At 40.2% G+C, this 24,825-nt stretch overlaps 1 protein-coding gene across 2 annotated transcripts in view; it reads right to left on the bottom strand.

The window, feature by feature from the left end:
• Nucleotides 1-3,410: 3,410 nt before the first annotated feature.
• The window catches only part of LOC308365158 (uncharacterized protein), a 38,012-nt gene continuing 16,597 nt past the window's right edge, over nucleotides 3,411-24,825 (bottom strand). Inside the window, exons 4-17 of one of the 2 annotated variants that reach the window (XM_080838502.1) lie at nucleotides 24,005-24,256; nucleotides 23,820-23,915; nucleotides 22,485-22,532; nucleotides 19,785-19,835; nucleotides 19,384-19,455; nucleotides 18,290-18,343; nucleotides 17,337-17,381; nucleotides 15,080-15,160; nucleotides 14,818-14,868; nucleotides 14,366-14,452; nucleotides 9,735-9,815; nucleotides 9,475-9,525; nucleotides 9,023-9,109; nucleotides 3,411-6,077 (exon numbers count right to left, since the gene is read on the bottom strand). In XM_080838502.1, the coding sequence (XP_080694628.1) occupies nucleotides 6,049-6,077; nucleotides 9,023-9,109; nucleotides 9,475-9,525; nucleotides 9,735-9,815; nucleotides 14,366-14,452; nucleotides 14,818-14,868; nucleotides 15,080-15,160; nucleotides 17,337-17,381; nucleotides 18,290-18,343; nucleotides 19,384-19,455; nucleotides 19,785-19,835; nucleotides 22,485-22,532; nucleotides 23,820-23,915; nucleotides 24,005-24,256 (1,085 nt within the window). In that variant the 3' untranslated portion in view covers nucleotides 3,411-6,048. The remainder of the gene's footprint in view (nucleotides 6,078-9,022; nucleotides 9,110-9,474; nucleotides 9,526-9,734; nucleotides 9,816-14,365; nucleotides 14,453-14,817; nucleotides 14,869-15,079; nucleotides 15,161-17,336; nucleotides 17,382-18,289; nucleotides 18,344-19,383; nucleotides 19,456-19,784; nucleotides 19,836-22,484; nucleotides 22,533-23,819; nucleotides 23,916-24,004; nucleotides 24,257-24,825) is intronic. The other variant, XM_080838503.1, reaches the window with a different exon arrangement.

Genomic DNA, 24,825 nt, shown 5'->3' on the forward strand with positions numbered 1-24,825 from the left:
GTGTGTGCGCTGTGTCAGTCAGGGAGCACTACTGTGCTGATGGAAGGCTGTGTGTGCGCTGTGTCAGTCAGGGAGCACTACTGTGCTGATGGAAGGCTGTGTGTGCGCTGTGTCAGTCAGGGAGCACTACTGTGCTGATGGAAGGCTGTGTGTGCGCTGTGTCAGTCAGGGAGCACTACTGTGCTGAAGGAGGGCTGCGTGTGTGCTGTGTCAGTAATGGCTTCAGCGGTGCTGAAGGAGGGCTGCGTGCGCTGTGTCAGTAATGGAACAGGGAGTGGTCTACACAGCTATCTACTGTGCCGAAGGAAGGCTGTGCGTGCGCAGTGTCAGTAATGGCTTCTACTGTGCTGAAGGAAGGTTTTGCGTGCTGTGTCAGTAAGGGAGCACTACTGTGCTTAAAGGAGGGCTGCGTGCGCTGTGTCAGTTAGGAAGCAGGGAGTGGTCTACACAGCTGCATGCCTGGAGGGACCACAGTGCAAAGCCTGCTTTCTACACAACAACACTCTTGGAAAATGCAGCCAAGCCCCAGTGTCTATAGTTGGAATTATTTGCATGTGTGTGTGTGTGTGTGTTTGTGTGTGTATATGTGTGTGTGTGTGTGTGTGTGTGTGTGTGTGTGTGTATGTGTGTGTGTGTGTGTGTGTGTGTGTGTGTGTGTGTGTGTGTGTGTGTGTGGTGTGGTGTCGGTGTGTGTGTACGTTAGTCAGGTGAGGACATTAGTTTTGTTTTGAATGCTCTTACATCCTCTCTTTTGTTAACATCAACTTCACGCACAAGTTCACGCACAAGAGAGAGAGTCACAGAGAGAGAGAGAGAGTGAGATAGACAGAGAGAGAGAGAGGGAGAGAGAGAGAGGATGAGGAGGAAAGAGTATTAAGTCAGGATGACCTTTTATGTCCATGTAAAGTGTTTGACCAAAACTCATTAATAATATTCACAATGATTATGCAAATGATAGCTTATGCAAAAGTTATATCAGAAAGACTCGTAGCCTATAAGACATTCATTCATTACTACTAACCAGTGATGGTTTGAGCTAATTTTTAGCGGGAAGAATCGTAGTCTACGTCATCTATTCATTCATATTCCAACTGCCCCGAGTGCCTTGTCTGCCGTGTTATTTCAGGTGTGTGTTTTGTGTCTCAGATTTCTCACTTATTAAGTTATCATACTTTGAAACAAAGTACTAAGAACTACAATCCACGGCAGTGTGTTTACTTGTGTTTAGGATGACATCATTACTGTGACTCACAACTCTGCCATGTCAGACATGATTCACTTTCCTCCTCTCCAAATGCTTTATTTTCTTTTCTAAAATTTTGAGCGGACGCTTTTATTTGCACATTTGCTATCTGCATGGCTGTTCATTGGACACTGTCATGTAAGTCGAGGATGGCATGAAAAGGAGGTGACCAACTACCCTACCAAATGAAGACTCCTGCTGCATTCTGTACTCTACAGATTAACAGTTGTAGCCAATGCATTTACCATGTGTGCCAAACTGAAAGCACATTCTCTGCTTTACACTCAGTTTGTAATTAAATAACAGACTTTTATAAAAACTGTAAACACCTTTAGATAATGCGTAGCTCATGGCAACATTGCATGTTATGTGGATGAAGTATTTTTTGTTTCTGACACAAGTGGGTAATAGGCCTTAAAAAATATGCAAAGTATACTTTATTTGGCCCTGTAAGTTGACAGTAAACATGGAAGGACAAGTCAAACTGTTTTCAGTTTTTTAAGTGTACCAAGTGGTTCTTCTGCTCAGTATTCAAGGCTAAATTGGTGGCACTTCTACTGCCTTTATATCCTTAATCTTTCCCCCCATAACTTTCCTCAACTGGTCAAACTAGAGAACAGAGAGTACCGTTTTACTTAACAGTAACAGTAGTGTCTCAAAATTAGGGGGTAGTAATAGTTATGGCATAATCATGGCTGGAAAATATGCAGTGACTAAGGCCCTCCTCTCTCGTGTGGTTATACCACCCTTCCCATCATGTAGTTCAGCCTGGTGCTGTCTGTGTCAGTGTGTCCTCAGAGGCCTGCTGTCTGTGTCAGTGAAGTGTGTGTTCAGAGATAGTAGGGAGACCTGGTGCTGGCTGCAACATGAAACACAGGGGCTGCTTCCAAAACAGTAGAAAACTAACGTAGCTAACTAGCAGTAACGTTAGTGGTGTAAGTATGATCTGTATGAATTATTTTGTATTTTTTTGCCAGGCAGATTTCGTGGGGCACATTTACAACTGCCCTTGCTCCCAATATAAACTTTGTCATATGCTCATATTTTTGCAAAATAAGTTTGAAGCTGTAGTGTGTGCAGAGTGTGTGTGTGTTTTTGTACTTATTTATATTTATTTAAGTATACTATAAACTGTTGTTTACAGTAAATATAATGTTCATAGTTTGAAGGGGGAAAAAAGCTGTAGTTTGAAGCCAAATATTTTGTATGTATTTATATTAATAGTATACTTTAAACAGTTCATATATTCAAATATGCCATGGGTTCAGGTCTGGACTTATTAGGTCCGGACCTGAACCTAAACCTCTGGATTCGAATTCGGACCTGAACCTGAAAGTGGGTTTAGGTATGCATCCCTAGCTGTAGGTGATAGGTGCATGGCCTCCACACAATGGCATGACCCCTCAACTTGAACTTCCCACTCACTCATGAAATGGCATTTACACCAAGGCAGCATGTTAGGGACAGGTTTTAGGGCAATACTGCGGGGCTGTCGGCCCAACAGCAGAACCACTAACGGGTTTTTGTTCTAATGGCTTGAGGCTCCAGGTCATTAGTCCCAGTTGGCCTAAAGACGGCCCCATCTCGTGCTGGCCTGATGGTGGACACAAGGCAAATGGGTGCCTCCAAATATACAAATATCAGCATCAAGGAATGTGTGCGTACATGTTTAAGTATGTGAATATAATTTGGACATTTTCGTGTGTCTTGTTTGCGAACTGAGTGGTTTGCACCAGAGACGGAGACAGGTTCTTGTGTTAGAGGTCTGCCCAACATGAAATCATTTTGAAGTTTCACAGAACAAGGTATGGAACTCCCACGCCTTCATCGACACACCCCAGCATTGCACTAATCCAATCACGTTTGCATGGGTTATGAAATTAGCAAAATAATAGTGCCTAGTTAATAAAATAGTTTAAGGTCACGCGCAACAAACTTTGTGTGTTGCCCATTAATTGAAATTAGGGCCCAGTAGTTGTGTGTCTGTGTGTGAAGACATAGACTATGGGCCCAGGATGTGTGTGTCTGTGCCAGTATGTGTGTTTCTGTGTGTGTAGACAGAGACTATTTAAATTAAAGTTTACTGTTGTGCTGGGTTAATTAGTACAATTCAGTAGTCTGTGATTGCTTTTAAATTGTACAAACAAACAAAAGATGTAAATTATATACCGGGAAAAACTTTATTAACATAAAGACAATTGCCAGTCTTTTCATAGCTCCCAAAAAAAGAGTAGTAAAAAAAAAGAAAAACAAAACAGATGCCTGAGTAAAATATTTGGAAAATGTCTGAACAGCAATACACATCGAAACAGATGGAGGGGATAACATGGATGATTGTGATGCTTCTGTATCAATACCTAAATATCTTTACATGATTCCTGCATCGGAGGTCTCACATGATGTGTGTTCCACCTATGCATATTTTAACTCTGATAGCACAAACTTTGAATTAAGACAAAATACAGGACATGGGATATGTTGTCTGGCAACGACAGGTAGAAATACAGAGCTCCTTCTTAATGGCATAATGGCAGTATTTGTGTGAGAAAACGTGCCTTTGGCATACAAAAATAGAACATCATATTAAAAAACAACAGCAACAGTGCACTTTTGAGTTTTGACAGTAAGAACTGATCATCTAACTTGCAGCCTACTGTATGTATCATTGATGTTCTTTCATGAAGTCTAGTCGGCCAAAGGTTCAATGTATGACTGTCTTATCCAGTGCCCAAGTGAGATTGATAAGATCAGGGGTGTCAAACTAGTTTTAGCTAAGGGGTCACATACTGCCAACTTTGATCTCAAGTGGGCCAGACCAGTAAAATCATAGCATATTAACGCATACATAGCGACAATATTTCTCTCTGTTTAAATCATTGGTGAAGGTTTTTGGATGATTAAACTCATTCTAAGGTCTTTCTAAAATAAACTAGAATGATAAAGACCAAAAACTCAGACATCAGCACACTGATTATCTGCCTGAGCTCTCCACTGCGGATTCCCTCTCTTTTTCGACGCGTTTGACGTCAAACAAAGCGAGCAGCGAGCACTGCTGCCAGTGGCAATGAGGGCTTCTGCCTCCGGAGCAGACATTGCATTTAGGTTGATTTTGAAGCAATTACTGGATCGATTAAAAAAAAAAAAAAAAACGTTTGTACTCCAAATCCTTAACAGACATTTGGTTCACAATCTTGAAGTGCCTTGAAGCCCAGAAAAGTTCCTTTTATAGAAATGCTGGGGGGCACTGTGGTGCAAGCAGTAGCCCCGACCATATACGCTCTTGAACGCCCACGGGGGTGATTTCCCGATCCCACTCCCCACCTCTTCTCTCCATTTAATTTCCTCTCCAAACCTTCACTGTCCTATCTCATTAAAGTGAAAAAGCCCCAAAAAAGAAGAAAAACAAAGGAACCACATACAAGCAATCAGATAATTCTCCCCTCTTTGATGTTCCTGTTTGTCCCGTCTGGATTTCTTTTTCGAAAATGACCGCCGGACTATACATTATCTGTTACATATTCCAGTTAACTAGCCTGGCACCGTCAGTAACTTGTGTGTGTCAAACCATCAAACCCTGCCATGCCTAGAATAAATCCTGCCCAGTTACTGCCTGATACAACAGATTCCTTGTAACTACTAAAAGTTAGTAACTACACAATACTACAGATTAATAATGAACAATACTTTACAATAACATTTCTGAATACCATTCAAATTCAAAGACTTTTCTAACATGATTATGCAATGAGTCAATAATAGAAGCATACAAAATGCAATACTTCTAGTAATAATACACAACCAAAACAAATAGATTCTTAAATTACATGACAAGTACAAATTTGCATAGATAATCTATTTACACATCTGAAGCCCTTTAAACTATAGGGGGTATCTCCTTATCCGAGTGGCAAGGGGAAGGATATTTTTCAATCCCAGGTGGGAGTGTCACTGGAATGGAGATAACATTTTCGCATATTTCTGGAGACCTAATGAAGATCCACCTTATTGTTCTACAACTGCGCCCCTGTTATACTCCTCGCACGGGCCATTCAAATGATATCAACCCCCAATGTGCTGACGCCCTCTACTCACTAAATAGATTTCACCCCTAAAATGTGGCCAGGCATGACCCCAGAATGACCTGTGCCCAGGAGAAGGCAGAGGGGCATGACCCCAGAATGACCTGTGCTTAGGAGAAGGGAGAGGGCTGTGGGAGTGTGAGGGGGTTCAGTCACTTTAGACAAAGACACCTCAGAGTTGCATCAGAATATAAAAAGGGACAATCCATAGGTAACACCAGATGTTTCTCCTGAAACATAAAAATGCTGTTCACACACAATTCACATTTTTCACAGAATTCATGGTGGAACTCAACCTTAGGATATCGATACTCAACTAATCACACTCCAGACACACATTTAGGAAAGAAACGTGCAAAGTATGTACAAAAACTAAATATCTCTTCTCGTAAAAGGGGAAAAGAGGACATTCACTTGGCCGACTGCTGGCTCACTCATACACCACACTTGCAATACTACTTTTACAATTATTCATATATGTTATTATCATATGTTATTACTACCATGCTATCGTTATGAATCAATTGTGAAGTTATTGAATGAAATGTGGACTCTAGACTCCAAGTTTACATCACTGACAGAAAAAAGCCCAGGATTCTCTACTATCAATAAGAGTCTCTCACATAATATACAATCATCTAGGGCAAAGTCCACAGATATCATACTGCTTCTTAAAATGGCTTGCATGTGTCTTAGTCAGGTTCCTCCTCTTCAGCTCGTTCCTGCTCAGAGGCGCTCATCCTGAGAATTGGGCTCTGCAACAAGAAGTGAAGCCATAACAAACTTTAAGACACAATGTTTTTTCTTCATGGTCATTATATCCTACATACAATTTAGCAAAGATGAACTGGCACATGAAAGCTGAGTTACTTGATACATTTGAAATATCACAACCATTCCCTTGGGAGACGGATTACTTGCTCTGTCCATTGCTTGGTACAGTGTTTTCAAATATGTAATGGCATTTCTTTTCTACAGCTCAGGGTGTCTTTTTCAGTTGGAAAAAGTTCATCTTCTCAGAAAAAATACAGTACACCCTATGTCAAGGTAGCAGTGGAGACACGTATGATGTTCGACTCAGACCACAGTCAACTATATGACATGACGGATTAACTGTATCACCAATATTCATTTGTGGAGTAAAAATGGACAGGAATGACAGTGCTGATGTAAAGACTAATTACTGGATAGCCTACTAACTGGCTACCTTTCTAACTAGTCTGTAACACTATTTCCACACACTCAAAGCGAATCAGGCATTTCACTTGCTTGCCTGTATCAGTATTCAGTACCACTAGCCTTCCAGCTCAGGTACCTAAAACATCAGGTTTATTTTATTCACCAGATTGTGGCTATCAAAACCTTTGGTAGTAGATGTCTTTACAAAAGCTGACGTTGTGGTTGTTGTGAAAACAATTGTAGTCCCTGTAGCAAAGGGAGAGTGTGGTCAGCCCGCCCGGACTCGAACCCGGGTCTACGGGGTGCCAAACATGCGCTCTGACTGCCACACCAAAGAGCCGGGCTCAATGGAATGGCAGCCAGAGAGCATATTCACCTGTAGGGACGATCACATCGTCACAGTCCCTAATTGGTAAAGCTAGCTATGATTTAGTATAACAGCTGTTAGTTTTGTATTGTTTCATTGAACAAGATTCCATATTCATCTTTCTCCCTCTTTTTCCCACAGCTGTTCACAATTGTTTGTCAGATCTACTTTCAACATGTCAGGTAAGGAAACAACATGAATTTAGCATCATTTTAGTTAGTAGTCTATTTAAGCAGCACGACGGATCAACAGCTATTCGCTAACGGTATGCTAGCAGCTAAAACTAACGAAATCTCTTGAAAATGTGCTGACTTTGACATTATGACAAACTAGTTACTCAACGACTGTCCTTACACAGTCAAACATCAAGCAAGTGCAACACAAGACAAAGCAAGACGGCAAAATAAGCTACTTATTAGTTCGGCAGAAAGTAAACAAGTCAGGCTGCCGGGCTGCGGCAGGCAAAACTACAGAACACAGTTATATGCCTATGGACCCTGGTATGGCAATGTCACGGAGGCGATTCTCCATATTAAAAGTAATTGTAGCGCCCCAATTTTTTTTAAGCTGTTATTTTAAGGTTAAACTGCGTATCCTAACCCTAATCCTGAAGTATAATTGTTGCATAATGGGGCTTTAATCAAATGCAGTTGGTCCATGTAAAGATATTCATCCCATGTGAATACAATGTATATTTTCTATTCCTGCAGCCACCCAGAGGGTTCCTGCTTTTGTCATCTGTTGCCTCTCAATAGTTAAACAGTCGAACTGCATCAAGTAAGTCAAGGAACTTCTAGTGGAGCTCCAGTGGGTGCTGTGGGTGCTGTATACCCATGGCCACAGCCCACATATGACAAATACATTCTGAAATCAGCAGTGTTAGCTGGTGTAATCACTTTTGACCGATGTGTTCAACACACGTCTTTACCAACTGGTGAAACATTTTTACAAACGCACACACTCATAGAGGGACTAGACTATGTTCTTCAAACAATGAAAGCTCTAGTTTCGAGCTTCTGTTGCAAAATGTACAAAAAAAATCACTGGACAGGTTTTCAGCCCATGTCAATCCCAAATCTGTCTGCCCTCTACAAATTATATCTCAAAATTCCTGTGAGCACGAGCAGAACGTCTCTTAAGTTGCCTTAAACTATGGAATATGTTTTGCATGCATGCCACCAAGAGCGAGGAGCGCCTTGCAACTATGGGCCTTCAGCATGGCCACTTTAATGGATTCTTTAAAAGGCTAACAACTGTATTCAACAGATTTAGATGTGACTAGCTTGCTATGCACACTTCGTCACAGACAACCACATACAACAGATCTTAATGATAATGAAATATCTTGCCTTTATATAATCCAGTTAAGAGACATTATCTGACTTCAAACACACACGAGAAGACGTCTGAAGACGTTGCATATAGTATGTCTTCATTGCAACTTACTAATGGGGAGGAAACAGACAGTATAGGAGGCACTCTAGCTGCCTAATGAAAGTCAGTAAAAAGCCACCACGAAGCTTTGCTACCTCCAGAAACTCACTCTGGTGGTGTAGAAACTGAATGATATAGAAACTATAGACCCACTGTGAGTCTAGTAGCAGAGCTAAGACCCCTCTCTTTCTCTCAGTTTTATCAAAGTTGCTTAAAAATATCAGAATGAGGAGAATTATGAATATAGAGTAAATGTCAGAATCAACGGGTGAAGTAAAAGCTTACACCCGCTATTCATTAAGCTACTTAATGAAGACACTTAATGAATGGGCTGCTATCCGTAGATTAGAACCTTACTAGAATAGCAGCCCATCTCCATAAATATGGTCAGCTAACATTAACCAGAAGGGATAGCACAGAAATGCCTTGCGTAATTAACAGTAAAACAAACCATGTCTGAACACTAACACATCTGTGTTTTCCATTCCAAACTGTATTTCATAGGTATCTGGTTAGCCTGAAAATAATACTGTAGAGTGTAGACCCTGCTGAACACCAAAATAATCTAAAGGTATTGACAATAATGAAATGGTATGTGTGTATAACATCTATTACAGTATGATGATATATTGATTGAATGCTGCATATACCACTGAAACTGAAACGGTACACCAGTAAACCATTCTGAATGCCAATGCAACAGTGTTAAGTAGTTCCCACCTCCATCAGCTGTGGGCACCCCAGGCATTTCAGTTTGTTCCCCTTCTGGTGGTGAATCTGGGTTAACTCCAGGGGGCTTTTTGTCTCCTGCAAAAACATTAATGTTGCACTTTGAGTTCAAGATTTACAATAAGGGAATTTAATGCAAACACAGTACAAGTGCATTTGTTATATAATTATTTATAATTATCCACCAGTTTTCCATGGATGCAACAGTGGTTGCTGTGAATTAGGAATGCCACCAAGGTCAGACTGACATGTATTTGACTGATCAAAACATTTGACCCAGTGGATATAAAAAGCTGGCGATTGTTGGAGACTTGGTCGTTATTGAAAGTTAACCATAGGTGAAGAAATTAATTGAATCGAGCTGTAAGACAATATTAGAAATATACTGGCTCCATTGCTCTGCTACTATGTGAATGTGCAGGTTCCTTTGTTGCCTTACATACCAGCGTTTGACATTTCTGGACTATCCTTAGCTCCATCAGGATCATTGCGCTCTGATGACATACAAACAACTGATCTGAACATCACTTCTGACAATAGCAGCTTTGTAGCCTGGTGTCGAACACCAAATTAATCTTTAGCGTTTGACAAAAATCAAAAGGTCTGAGTACAACATCCATACAGTATGATGAAATATTGTTTGAATGTTGCAAATACCACTGATGCTGAAATGCCAGATGCAAAAATGTAAAGTAGTTCCCACCTCCTTCAGTGATGATAGACGTTTCGTTTTCTTTCCCTTCATCAGATGTATCTGGGCCAGTTTTAGCCGGCTTTTTGTCATCTGTCAAAACATGATCACAATATCAGTTCACCAACATCAATACCAGTTCTCCTCGGCTTTATTAGGGAGAGCCAAGCCAGAGGAACAGGGGGCATTACAGAAAACAAGATTCACTAACCCAAACACTAAACACTCCAACTCCATCAGTTTTTGTCTCACCTAGGCTAAGCATAGAAGATTATCTCAATCAAGGGCAAAACACAGTAGATTCTTAAAAGACTAAAGCAGAGAACAGAGGATTCTCAAACTAAGGCTAAACGCAAGAGGTTAACTCTGACTAAGTTCAGGGATGCAAACTCATAAGGGATGGAAAAGGTGACAACAATGCGAACCCCCCTGGGAGGGTCCGGGGCATGCTCCCCGCGGAATATATTTTATATATAAGAACATTTTGCACATTTTAAAGTTCAATGCATCAATCTGGTGCACTTTGACAGCTTAATTAAGAGGCTAGATCTATGAAGAACTTTGTGCTGTTGTAAACAATTTTGTGCTCTGGAAGCAGTTTAATCATAAACATTCCTGAGTTGAATGTTACACGGGCACAGGCCAACCCAACCACATTACATACACATAGGGACGTGCAGTCAGGAGAGGCATAGCTTCATGAAAAGTAAAAGTCATGAAAAGTGAAAAGTTAAACAAATAATTATTACAAAATCGCTGAATTTGAGCATGTCCTATTCAAACAGAGGCGAGTCGCGAGGACAGGCACGCATGCCTTTTGATTTCTCATTGTTTGCCATCACTGAAATATTTGTAGACACTTTTATTATATGTTGTTTGAATCCAAAGAATAGGTAATGTATTTCACTTATGTTTAGAAGCTATTTAATCTTGCTGATCTGTCAGAAAAAGCACAAAGGGGAGGCAAATGCATCCTCTGCCTCAATGAGGGGGCGTGCGAGTAAAAGTGAGCTGGAAAATGGACTTTCAATCCAGTGAAGCGATAAACAGATAATCTCCGGACCAAACTCCGCTGACGACCATGTCTTTTATGTAAATGTAAGTTTTTCGGCGTTTTCGTGCTTAGATTTTTTTACAAAGTTACCGAGCAATAGACACTGTACTATCCAATAACACCGTAATTGGAACCAGCAAAAATGGTTGTTGTGATTTGCAAGGCATCTGTCAGCCAACTGTCTGACATTAGCACGTTAGCCTACGTTAGATAGCATAACGTTCCTGCAGCTTTCCCAACGTCACACGTTACCGTAAAAAGCGTGCCTGTCATGATGACATGGGATGGCCAAACAAACAAGGTTGAAAAAAATATTCAGGCCAGCTCGCAGTCCACATACCCCCCCTCCCAATATTTTTATCGCAGATCTACACAAATCACACAAGTGACCTATTTTGGATTAAAAAAGGTGAATATCGACGAAAGGTGCCGAGTTTGCACCCCTGTAAGTTAAAATACTAAAGATTCTGAAACAACTAAGGACATTTGTCTATATTTATCCAGCCACTGCTTTAACTGAAATACGTTAGGCCCACCTCACGGTTAACCCCGATTGGACCCCTGTTCCATGGGTGTTGTTTTGGATTGAAGAGTGTTGGGGACACAGATGGGACTTAACGTGATCCTATCGGTCACTGGCCTATTGCGTTGTCTGCCTCTGCTGTTACAATGAACGTCACCCAAATAGAAATGTTCCAAATTTCATAAGTTACTGGGATTGTTTTGAAGCCTGGATACCAGACCGAACCCCGCCCACGGCATTTTTGGTCTGGAAGTTCGGTCTGGCACTGCTCCATTGGGGAGAAATTATCACAGATCCGAAACGGATCTAGCCAATAAAATTGTCAGGGCGGGCTTTATACGATGATGGACAGATGGCTTGAGTTGAATTAACTGCAGATTCGAAATCGTACCAAGATGGCGGCGTCTCGGGAGCCTGTATGTGGGAAATATTATATGTGAATTAAGCTATCTACACAACTTTTTTATGTCTACCTTGACTCGGTTAGTTGTGATTGTGCAACACGAATGTTGCAGAGTATTGTATGTCTTAACTGAAGCTCTCTAGACCAAAGGTCTTCAACAGGGGGTCCGCAGAGGTACTGCAGGGGGGTCGCGAAATCTTTGGTTGATAAGACATTTTTTTTTTATATTTCCCACAAATTTAAATGTCTTCCGAATCAGAATTGTATTTATTCCCTTTAAATTCACATTAACATAAATCCAACATAGTTTAGCGAACGTATAAATTGATCGAGAAGACGTTATCCTTCAGTCCAATCTACACATTCAGCTACCCACAGGAGCTCTCTCAAGCTAGGCACCGGTTCACTCACAGCACCTTTCATGCAAATACGACAGCACAGGCACTAGCCAATCAGATCGCGTTTATGCCCAAGTCTAAAGAGCGCGAAGATTAAAAATAAAAGATGGCGGAACAAACTCCATAGCTGGTCTTGTTTGTACCTATAAATTGTTAGTTTGACATTTTTTTGCTTAGATTTAAAAAAAAAAAAAAAAAAAAATACAGAGAAATAGACACTGTACAAGGTACAAGTTGCAGTGATAAGTCAGAATCAAAAGGTGGAGTAAAACCTTACATTGGTTATTCATTTAGCTACTTAATTAAAATACTTAATGAATGGGCTGCTATTGGAAGAATAGAAGGTTACTAGAATAGCAGCCCATTTCCATTAATATGGTCAGCTAACATTAACCAGATGGGATATTACCGAAATGACTTGCCTGTTAACAGTCAGACAAGCCATGTCTCTGAACAGTAACACATCTGTGAAATTCATTCCAAATTACTTGTACCATGGATTTATGATATTATTACTAAGTAAATATTCAGGTTCTGACAATAGAAGCTATTTAGCCTGGTGCTAAACACCAAAATAATCTTAAGGTATTGATAAGAATCAAATGGTCTGTGGGGAGAACATTTACACAGACATTTTCAACACCTCTCTGGAGACATGCCACGTTCCAGCCTGCTTCAAGACCTCTACCATCATTCCGGGCCCCCAAAAAACTAAGATCACTGGACTCAATGATTACAGACCGGTCGCCCTGACCTCTGTGGTTATGAATGCATTTAAGCGCCTTGTGCTGGTTCACCTCAAAGCCATCACTGACCCTCTACTGGAACCCCTGCAGTTTGCCTACAGAGCAAACAGGTCTGTAGACGATGCAGTTAACATGACCCTTCACTTCATCCTCCAGCACCTGGACTCCTCAGGAACCTACGCCAGGATCCTGTTTGTGGACTTCAGCTCTGCCTTTAACACAATCATTCTGGCTCCGCTTCAGGGCAAGCTCTCCCAGCTGAGCGTGCTTGACTCCACCTGCAGGTGGATCACATACTTCCTGTCTGACAGGAGGCAACACGTGAGGCTGGGGAAGCATGTCTCTGACTCCCGGACCATAAGCACCGGTTCCCCTCAGGGCTGCGTTCTTTCCCCTCAACTCTTCTACCTGTATACCAACAGCTGCACCTCCAGTCACCAGTCCGTCAAATTCCTTAAGTTCGCGGACGACACCACCCTCATTGGACTCATCTCTGGTGGGGATGAGTCCGCTTACAGGTGGGAGATTGACCATCTGGTGACCTGGTGTGGGCAGAACCATCTGGAGCAAAATGCTCTGAAGACACTGGAGATGGTTGTAGACTTTAGAAGGAACGCGGCCCCACCCACCCCAATCACCCCGAGTCGACACTGCGGAGTCCTTCCGCTTTCTGGGCTCCATCATCTCCTAGGACCTCAAGTGGGAGCTGAACATCAGCCAGACAGCACATCTTCCCATATACAGACAGAAAAAAAAATCCACATTAACCACAGAAACAAAACAAAACAAAAATCAGCCCTTTTTGTTAACTTACATGATGAAGAGACCATATCTGACTTCAAATACAGATAGACATTCGCTGAAGACGCTGCATATAGTTTGTCTTCACTACAACTTACTAATGGGGGGAAACAGACAGTATAGGAGGCACTCCTATAGCTCAACAGAGTATGTACTTCCTATGCCAGCTGAAGAAGTTCAACCTGCCAAAGACCATGATGGTGCACTTCTACAACTGCATTATGGAGTCCATCCTCTCCTCATCCATCACCATCTGGTATGCTGCTGCCACTGCCAATGACAGGGGCAAACTACAGCGTATCATTCGCACTGCTGAGAAGGTGATTGGCTGCAATATGCCATCTCTACAGGACCTGTTTGCCTCTAGGACCCTGAGGCGGGCAGGTAAGATTGCAGCTGATCCCTCCCACCCGGGACACAAACTCTTCGAGGTCCTCCGGAAGGGGGCTGCGGTCCATCAGGACCAAAACCTCACGCCACAAAAACAGCTTTTTCCCAGCTGCAGCTGGCCTTCTTAACAAGGCCCGGGACCCCCACCTGTCTTGGACTCTTGTCCCGCCCCCTCACCCCAATTCTGAGTTATGTTAACTCACATTTCATTTCTTTACATTGCACAGTACACATTACACACTCACTTTTGCACTTTACCACTGAAACTGGAATAGTACAAACGTAAACAATTCTGAATGCCAATGTAACAGTGTTAAGTAGTTCCCACCTCCATCAGCTGTGGGCACCCCAGGCATTTCAGTTTGTTCCCCTTCTGGTGGTGAATCTGGGTTAACTCCAGGGGGCTTTTTGTCTCCTGCAAAAACATTAATGTTGCACTTTGTGTTCAAGATTTACAATAAGGGAATTTAATGCAAACACAGTACAAGTGCATTTGTTATATAATTATTTATAATTATCCACCAGTTTTCCATGGATGCAGCAGTGGTTGCTGTGAATTAGGAATGCCACCAAGGTCAGACTGACATGTATTTGACTGATCAAAACATTTGACCCAGTGGATATAAAAAGCTGGCGATTGTTGGGGACTTGGTCGTTATTGAAAGTTAACAATAGGTGAAGAAATTAATTGAATTGAGCTGTAAGACAATATTAGAAATATACTGGCTCCATTGCTCTGCTACTATGTGAATGTGCAGGTTCCTTTGTTGCCTTACATACCAGCGTTTGACATTTCTGGACTATCCTTAGCTCCATCAGGATCATTGCGCTCTGATGACATACAAACAACTGATCTGAACATCACTTCTGACAATAGCAGCTTTGTAGCCTGGTGTCAAACACCAAATGAATCTTTAGCATTTGACAAAAATCAAAAGGTCTGTGAGTACAACATATATACAGTATGATGAAATATAGCTTGAATGTTGCAAATACCACTGATGCTGAAATGCCAGATGCAAAAATGTAAAGTAGTTCCCACCTCCTTCAGTGATGATAGACGTTTCGTTTTCTTTCCCTTCATCAGATGGATCTGGGCCAGTTTTAGCCGGCTTTTTGTCGTCTGTCAAAACATGATCACAATATCAGTTCACCAACATCAATACCAGTTCTCCTCGGCTTTATAAGGGAGAGCCAAGCCAGAGGAACAGGGGCAATACAGAAAACAAGATTAACTAACCCAAACACTAAACACTCCTACTCAGGTAAAGCTCAGCAGTTTTTTCTCACCTAGGCTAAGAAAAGAAGATTATCTCAATCAAGGGCAAAACACAGTAGATTCTTTAACCCATTTAAGCCGGGAAAGCATTGCCGCTGTTCTACCTTTAAAGCCGGGAGCGCTGTTGCGTCATTCTACCTTTAAGGCCAGGAAAGCATATACGTCATTTTCCGGTATAAGGGGGGGTTTTGCTCAAATTGTCGGCCTCTGGGACAATGCAATGCATCAGAATAGACACGTGATAGTGTCGTTTGATCTTCATACCCCCCAAATATTTTTGCTTAAAAAAAAAAATCGTTGGCTTTCTCACTCTGCCAAGTAACGTCTCTTCAACGACATCCAGGATTATAGCCAAGGAGTTAGTAAATTAGTAAATTAGGCAAGGAGTGAATTGTGGATCGGTGCATCCCTAATCTGTGTTAGGGATGCATCGGATCGGTGCATCCCCAACACAGATGATTCCCTAATGAGTATGGCAAAGTACAAAAGATTCTGTAGCTCAGACAGAAGATTCTCTAACATCTAAGACAAATCGGTAACGTTTTAAAAAGTTAATCGTCGGGAGCTCCGGACATAGGATTGAGTCCGTAGTTCGACGAGTTCCGACAGGGAAGTGAGGACTGTATAAAGTGGAGTGACAGGTGTGCGCGATTAGTAATCAAGTTAATGTGAAAGATGCAGGTGCAGGCGTTTGGGAGGATGAATGCAGTGCAGGTGGGAGAGTGAGTCTATCAACCATTGAACGGGGGGGGGGGGGGGGGGGAGGAGTTGAATAGAGCTCCATTTTCGCTTCTTGATAGAGAAATGTGGAAAATGATTACACAGACGCCTCAATTCCAGACAGAAACAATTCCACTTCTAGGACAAAATGGCATCCGCAGGAGTACTACAATTGGACATTTGTCTATTTAGCCAGCCACTGCTTTTACTGAAATACGTGAGGCCCACCTCACAGTTAACCCCGATTGGACCCCTGTTCTATGGGTGTTGTTTTGGATTGAAGAGTGTTGGGGGCACAGTTGGGACTTAACTTGATCATACCTGTCACTGGCCTATTGCGTTGTCTGCCTCTGCTGTTACAATGAACGTCTCCCGAATACAAACGTTCCAAATTAACCCAGGTTACTGAGATTGTGTTGGCCTTCAAAACTAAAATTGTTGAATCATGATGAAACAAGTGGTATGTACATCTCTTAATTGATGGTCAGGGAATACAGAAGTCTGCGGTGTAAAGAGATCACTCCCAAAACTATAAAATATGCTATGCTATGCTCTATCTAATCCAGGTGTTGTAACGTAATCATTAGCGCACCCAGCTCTGGTATCTAAAGGTGCACGCTAAATCCAGTGTGGGACATTACAAAACTATCACCTGTGCATACTTTGCCAATTTTATGTCCACAGATGACACCAAAACATCAAGTCCCTCGCACTTCACAGTGGAAAATCTAATTTACATAACATAATGAAATTAGATTTTCCACTGCGCGTCGGGGAGTTCTTTGCCCGCAGCGTCCATTAACTTTGTAGAACTGCACAGCTCGAGGGCGTTATCCCTTACATAACAACCAACCACTTGAAATATCGAGGCTAACTCTAACCAAATTGACTCATCAGAACATTCGACCCAGTGGATATAAAAGGCTGGCGATTGTTGGAGACTTGGCCGTTATTGAAAGTTTACAATAGATGAAGAAATTAATTGAATTGAGCTGTATGACACTATTAGTGGCTCCATTGCTCTGTAAATATTCAGGTTTCTTTGTTGTCTTACATATTAGGGTTTGGCATTTCTGAATTATCCTCATTTCCATAAGGCTCCTTGCGCTCTGATGACATACAAACAACTGATCTGAACATCACTTCTGACAATAGCAGCTATGTAGCCTGGTGCTGAACACCAAAATAATCTTAAGCTTTTGATAAGAATCAAATGGTCTGTGTGTACAACATCTATACAGTGTGATGAAATATTGATTAAAAGCAGTGAAGGACACCACGGGCATTTCGGTTTGTTTACCTTCAGGTGATGGATCTTGTTTAGCTCCAGCCTGCTTGTCGTCTCCTGCCAAAACGATCACATGTCAGTTCAGTAGGATTTGGATAAGACATGTACTATATGATATGAATATGGGCTGTGTTGCTATGTGGAATGATAATAATATGAATGTGCTATGGATCACCATCATAGGAGTCTCAGCTGCACCATACAAGCATGAAGGGTCAAATACCAAATGTTGCACTTTGAGTTAAAGATTTATAATAAGGGAATTTAATGCAAACATAGTACATTTGTGCATTTGTTGTACAATTATTGATATTAATTCACCAGTTTGCCATGGCTGCAACCTACCAGTAACTGGCCTATTGCGTTGTCTGCCTCTGCTTTTACAATGAACGTCACCCGAATACAAATGTTCCAAATTTCATAGGCTACTGGGATTGTGTTGGGCTTCAAACTAAAATGTTGGATCATGATGAAACAAATTGTATGTATGTCTGTTAATTCATGGTCAGTGAATACAGAAGTCTGTAGTGTAAAGACATCATTAACGCACCCAGCTTTAACTGAACACACAGCTATAAAATGAGACAGGAGCTCATCTCATGCGAAATCCGGGTGTTTCAGCCAATCACAATTTAATTAGATTACCAGCAATGGGATTAAAGCTCTTGTGCATTAGCTAACAAGACAGCCCATCTTCCCATATACAGAGCAAACCCACATTAACCACAGAAACAAAACTTATACCAACACCAGCCCTTTTTGTAAACTAACACCTTAGAGACACCTTATCTGACTTCAAATACAGATAGAGACATGCTGAAGACGCTGCATATACAAACAACTGATATGAACATCACTTCTGACAATAGCAGCTATGTAGCCTGGTGCCGAACACCTAAATAATCTTTAGCTTTTGACAAGAATCAATTGTACCAAGGATTTGTTTAATAATTTTAATTATTTACCATTTACACTTCTCAGTGGAACGGCTTCTGGGACCTTATCTTTTCCTGAAGGCACTGGGAGACACAAATGTCATGGTTACACTTAGAGACACTAATGTGCATTAACAACATAATGATATTGATAAAGGTATTCAGAGGAATCTGTAAAATATGTAAGATAAAATCTTGACTGAAAATTGCACATAGTACTGATTAAAAACACACAGAACATTCTACATATGAATGCGACAGTATTTGGTGGCCCTATTGGTAAGCTTGAGCCGTTTTTAATATTTGTGAATGATATAGAGCCTATAGACCCACTGTGAGTCTAGTAGCAGGGCTAAGAGCTCTCTCGCTCTCTCTCTCTCTCTCTCTCTCTCTCTCTCTCTCTCTCTCTCTCTCTCAGTTTTATCAAAGTTTCTTTCAACGTTTGAAGCAAAACTGTACATCGGCTACTCATTAAGCTACTTCATGTGGAAAAATACTGACCCTGTAAATCCTTATGGTACGCTAATTACAAGGTAATTTACAATCAGACAATGAAGCCATGGCTCTGAACAGTAACTCATCTGTGTAATTCATTCCAAACTGTATTTCATATGCATCTGGTTAGCCTGCACAATACTATACTGTGGTTTAATAGTGACATCATTTCACTATTCAATTTCATCTGCTAGCCATAGCCTTAAACTTAACAAATCAGTACCATGGATTTGGTTACTGGGATTCTTATGGACTTTAAAACTAAAATGTTTATTCATGATGAAAAAAGTGGTATTTGTCTGGATAGCCTGCAAAACATACATTAGACCATGGAAATTGGTTAAATAGTGACAGCACTTCACTAAAAGCATCAGACCTGCTAGCCACATCCTTAAACAACCAATCAGGATGAAATAACTTGTACCATGGATTTGCAATATTATTACTATGTAGATATTGCATATACAGCTTGGCAACTAGTTGCTGGGGGACATTAATGGGTGTCATGCCATGGTTATACTTTATGACAATGGGACCAATGTTGTCATTGGGTTCCTTTACCTAAAACAAATTCACTTCAGTGGACATATAATACAGATGTAATAAATAGTGTAATTATTTTCAATTACCCTTAATGCAAGGTATAAATATCCTGCATCGGTCTCGGCATGTCATTGACTTCAGAACATTCCAAATGTTTCCTGAAAATATAGTTCACCATTACATGAGAGACAACATTAGTATTGCCTATATACAGTACATACTTGACAGGAGACAAGACCTAGTGACTGCATCATTATTGTTGCTAGAGGCTCTTTGATGATGCACGGTCAAGAACTTAAAACAATATCTTAAACCCTTTGCCATTTCTCTATAATTTACTTTGGTTAAATAATGACAGCATTTCACTATAAGAATCAGATCTGCTAGCCACATCCTTAAACAAACAATCAGGATTAAATAACTTGTACTATGAATTTGCGATATTATTACTATGTTAATATTCAGGTTCCTTTGTTGTCTTACATACCAGTATTTGTCATTTCTTGTTTTTCCTCATCTCCAGGAGCCTCCTTGTGCTCTGATGACATACAAACAACTGATTTGAACATCACTTCTGACAATAGCAGTTATAACACATGTATGTACCATGTCAAATACTGATTAGAAGCAATGTACATACACAAAACACTCTACGTATGAATGCAACAGTACAAAAGATTCTCTAGTAACAAAAACAGAAGCCTCGTAGGCATAACCGCTGCACGGTAGTCCTAGGCACTTGGAGTGCATGAGAACACACAACGGTAAACGCTTTAACGTACACTTAAAGACACTAATGTGCATTAACAGGTATTCAGAGGAATCAGTAAAATATGTAAGATAAAATCTTGACTGAAAACTTCACATAGTACTGATCAAAAACACACAGAACATTCTAGGCATGAATGCGACAATATTGGGTGGCCCTCTTGGTAACCTTGAGCCTATTGTTAATATTCGTGAATGATATAGAAACTATAGATCCACTGTGAGTCTAGTAGCAGAGCTAAAAGCACTCTCTTTCTCTCAGTTTTATCAGAGTTTCTTTCAACAGGTGAAGTGAAACTGTAGTAAATCGGCTACTAATTAAGCTACTTCATGAATGGGCAGCTACTGGAAAAATATTGACCCTCTCCATCATTATGGTAGGCTATCGTTAATGAGAAGGTATAGTACAGATATGATTTGCATAATTTACAATCAGACAAGCCATGTCTCTGAACAGTACCTCATCTAGGCATCTGGTTAGCCTGCACAATACTATACTTTGGTTTAATAGTGGTAGCATTTCACTAAAAGCATCAGATCTGCTAGCCACATCCTTAAAGCCCCATTATGTAACAATTATACTTCAGAATTAGGGTTAGGATAAGCAGTTTAACCTTAAAATAACAGCTTAAAAAAAATTGGGTCGGTACAATGACTTTTAATATGGAGAATCGCCTCCGTGCCATTGCGATACAAGGGTCCTTAGGCATATAACTGCGTTCTGTAGTTTTACCTGCCGATGCCCGCCGCCCTGATTTGTTGACTTTCTGCAGATCTAGTAAGTAGCTTATTTGCCGTCTTGCTTTGTCTTGTATCGCACTTGCTTGATATTTGACTGTGTAAGGACAGTCGTTGAGTAACTAGTTTGTCATAATGTCAAAGTCAGCACATTTCAAGAGATTTCGTTAGTTTTAGCTGCTAGCATGCCGTACGCGAATAGCTGGGTATTTCTTAGAATTGGGGCCTATTTCAGTCCACAGGGTGTAATTATATTAAAAATGAATTCAATCTAATACATTTTAGATCCATTAATTAGTATAGACAAAAACAAGCCTAGACGTTTTTTATGGTTGCTCTTATTAATGATTTTCACACATTTTATTGGTGTTTAGTGGTACAATATCTGTGCTTTGATGTTGTCCGCCACCATAGTTTTCACATGTCGTGCCATATCTCAAGCATTATTTATCACAAATTAATAATAAAAATATGCATAATGAATTTAATGTTACTTGAACTAATAAACTACATGCAAAGATTAACATTTTGTTCTTTATTTTGATTCATTTCTACCTGTCCCATGGTTTAGCCGTCATTACCATCACACTCTGCATAAAGGCACTTTCCTACAGTTTTTTCATCAAATGTTTATTTGGTGGCCATGGTAACTTAATATCATAGTGGAGCACATGTATTTCAAGCTGCAAGACTGATGCCTTGATGTCCAGAACATTAAGTAAATCTACTCTTTATTCTTTGTGTGGGGCATGCGCACTTATTATGCGTCATTACCACATGTTTTGTATTTCTGTATTTTTGATTTTTTTTAAAATTATTTTTTATGATTTTAATAGTTAAAATGGTGTATATTACACGTAGAAAGTTAGCTACACTTGCTTAGCCATCCTCTTTGCTAGTAAGGCTAGTTTTTTGGCAAAAATGTCATTACCAGCACAGTCATTACCAGCACATTACAGCTTGTTGCTATAGGTTACGAAGTGATTTGTCATCACCGCAACACAAACTGTCATTACCAGAACTGTAATGTCATCACCATCACCATACATATTTTTGCCAATAAATTATGTATAAATTACAAAACATCCAACAATTATATATTTTGGACAATGTTGGACAATCTAAATCATCACTGTTTAAAAAAAGTTGAGACATATGGCGTTTACTTGTCTACTTGACTATATTCAATGATGTGATGGTAATGACACATTTACTTGACATTTAGTTAAGAAAATGGCAAAAAATCTGAAATTCCCTTATCTTTTGGTCTCAACCCTGCTCATAACGTTGCTTCTGACTAAAGGACTGATAGTTTAATGTATACCAATTAGTCAAATTTGGAATTAAAATGTTCTAAATTTCAGCAACCCAATTTGGCCCTTAATCTAAGAAATACCCAGCTATTGATCCGTTGTGCTGCTTTAAACTAAAAAATCAGTACCATGGATTTGGTTACTGGGATTGAGTTAAGCTTTAAAACTAGAATGTTAAATCATGATGAAACAAGTGGTATGTATCTGGTTAGCCTGCAAATGATACTGTACACCCAGGCAAATGGTTAAATAGTGAAAGCATTTCACTAAAAGAATCAGATCTGCTAGCCACATCCTTAAACAAACAATCAGGAATAAATAACTTGTACCATGGATTTGCAATATTATTACTTTGTTAAGTTACATACCAGTCGTTTTCATTTCTTGTTTTTCCTCATCTTCAGGACTCTTGTTCTCTGATGACATACAAACAACTGATCTGAACATCACTTCTGACAATAGCAGCTATATAGCCTAGTCCTGAACACATCTATGTCAAATACTGATTAGAAGCAATGTTCACACACATAACGTTCTACGTATGAATGTGACAGTATTGAGTGGCCCTCTTGGCAAGCTTGAGCCCGTTGTTGATATTATCAACATCATTATTTCTGTTGAATACAATCTCACCCAGAGGATATACTTTTTTTTCTCTGAGCTGAAATGTGTCATGATAACCTTAATAATCTAATTCAGTAACAAATAATCATTGTCGTTGTCTCAGATACACTATATAAACATTATGTAGGGTAAAATGCCAAATGTCACCCTTTGAGTTAAAAATGAAATTCATTAAATGGAAACACAATATCAGTCTAATCGTTGTATAACATTTTTCAACAGTTTTACAGGTTTGTAACATATCATACAAGATTCTGCACACTACACATGTACTCAAAATATGAGTGCAGCAGTATTGCATGGCTCTCTGGGTAAAACTGAACTGGTCATTCACTTTCTGGTCCCTATATATTCAGTTTAATAACGTTTCAGCCACCAGACTGAACCCGGGAGCTGCTCAAGTCTTCTGGGGCCGGTATTTCAAAATGATCCAACAGGATTAATCCTCCTGGATTGGATTAAATCCTGATCAGATCCTAAAAACGGGTATTTCAAAGCAAATCTGATCCTGAAGATTCAGATTCAGATTTGGGAATCCAATCCTGCCTTTGATCTGGATTAAACACTGCTGTTGAGTATTTCAAAATTTAAGTGGGAAATCTGGATCAGTTTGATCCTTAAAATCAGGATCACCCTGATCCCACCTCAGAGGTGGATTTGAGGGAGATTACATGTAAAGGTTTGAACAGTTTAGGTGTAACTGCTCCAAAAGTTATTTGTTGAGCCTACATCATGATAGTTGCTTGAGGCTCTTTAATGATGCATGCTGTCAAGAACTTAAAACAATATCTTAAACCCTTTGCCATTCCTCTATAATTTGCTTTTGTTCCGGGGACCCAGGCAATGTACAGTTATGTTGTTAGATGTAATCACCACAAAAGACAAATTAGCTTAACAACCAAGAGCCTGCATACTCATGAATGTTAAAGAATGGGAATGTTGAAATTGTCATTCAGTGTAATAATGCATTTAATGTGTATATGAGCAAGCTGATACTGGGGTTAGAATAGAATTCCAGAACTTTCCTAAATCCCCTTGAATCTACAATATTAGTCTCAGAAGATTTTATGGATACTCACCTTCCTTTTTTTTGAACACCAGCAGACAAATACATGCATACAAAGATAACCCTGCAATTAATCCTCCGATTATTCCTCCAATAATTTCACCAGGTCCTGCAAAGTAAAGAAAATACATTTTTGGCAAACAAGATGGAAAAAGATTGGCGCTCACAAACACACATCCGCTCTTCACTTTTTCTGACCTGGATCTGTTGTAGGCGGTACATATTTTTTGACTGTCCCATTGCTGGATGCCGAGCTCGCTTGATTACTGATGCTACAGGTGTAGACCACATCATCGTCTGTCATCTTCACAGTCAGTTTAGATCCAGACCACTTGCCACCAATGTCATTAGCCCAGGTGTACTCTGTGGAACCATCTGTCTTTCCCTCACAGGTCAGGTTGCAGGTAATATCAATGCACTCCATGGAGATTGTAGGCTTTGGAACTTGCTCTGCCCAAGGAAAGGGACAATACCATACACACACAAACAGAATTATTAAAGAAATGTGATTTAACTCTAGTCTCAAGTTTCATCTGAATGGTGATTTTTAAAGTCTTTAAATTGCTACTTAGTTAAGTATAACTTCACAAGTTTGAATGTAGCCGCAGTGAAGGGCCCTTGCACCTGCTGTCTGCATCTCGTGACATTCTGTCATCAACCAATACACATCTGATGTGTGCGGTAAAGTTCATGAGTCTGAGACATTAGAAGCACATTTTTTTTTCTTGATTCAAGTTTAAAGTTCACCATTTGATAGATCCTAGAGTACTTTAGGTGGTCCCTCATCATAAAAAGGTGATATGTAAATATACTTAGGATGGGCAGTGTTGTATGCAAACGATGTGTTTGAAATACAAAACAGTATTTTGTCCTTTTAATTTGATGAGCCTTAAAAATTGGTTATGGAATTTGCATCAAACTGTATAGTGGTCAGTATTTCCGCATACTGTATTCTAATAATTTTACCAGTATCTTTTGAGAATAGGATGTGGAATAGGATGTGGAGGAGGCAGGAGGGA

Source organism: Sprattus sprattus, assembly GCF_963457725.1.
Source record: "Sprattus sprattus genome assembly, chromosome: 5".
Classification (NCBI taxonomy): Eukaryota; Metazoa; Chordata; class Actinopteri; order Clupeiformes; family Clupeidae; genus Sprattus; species Sprattus sprattus.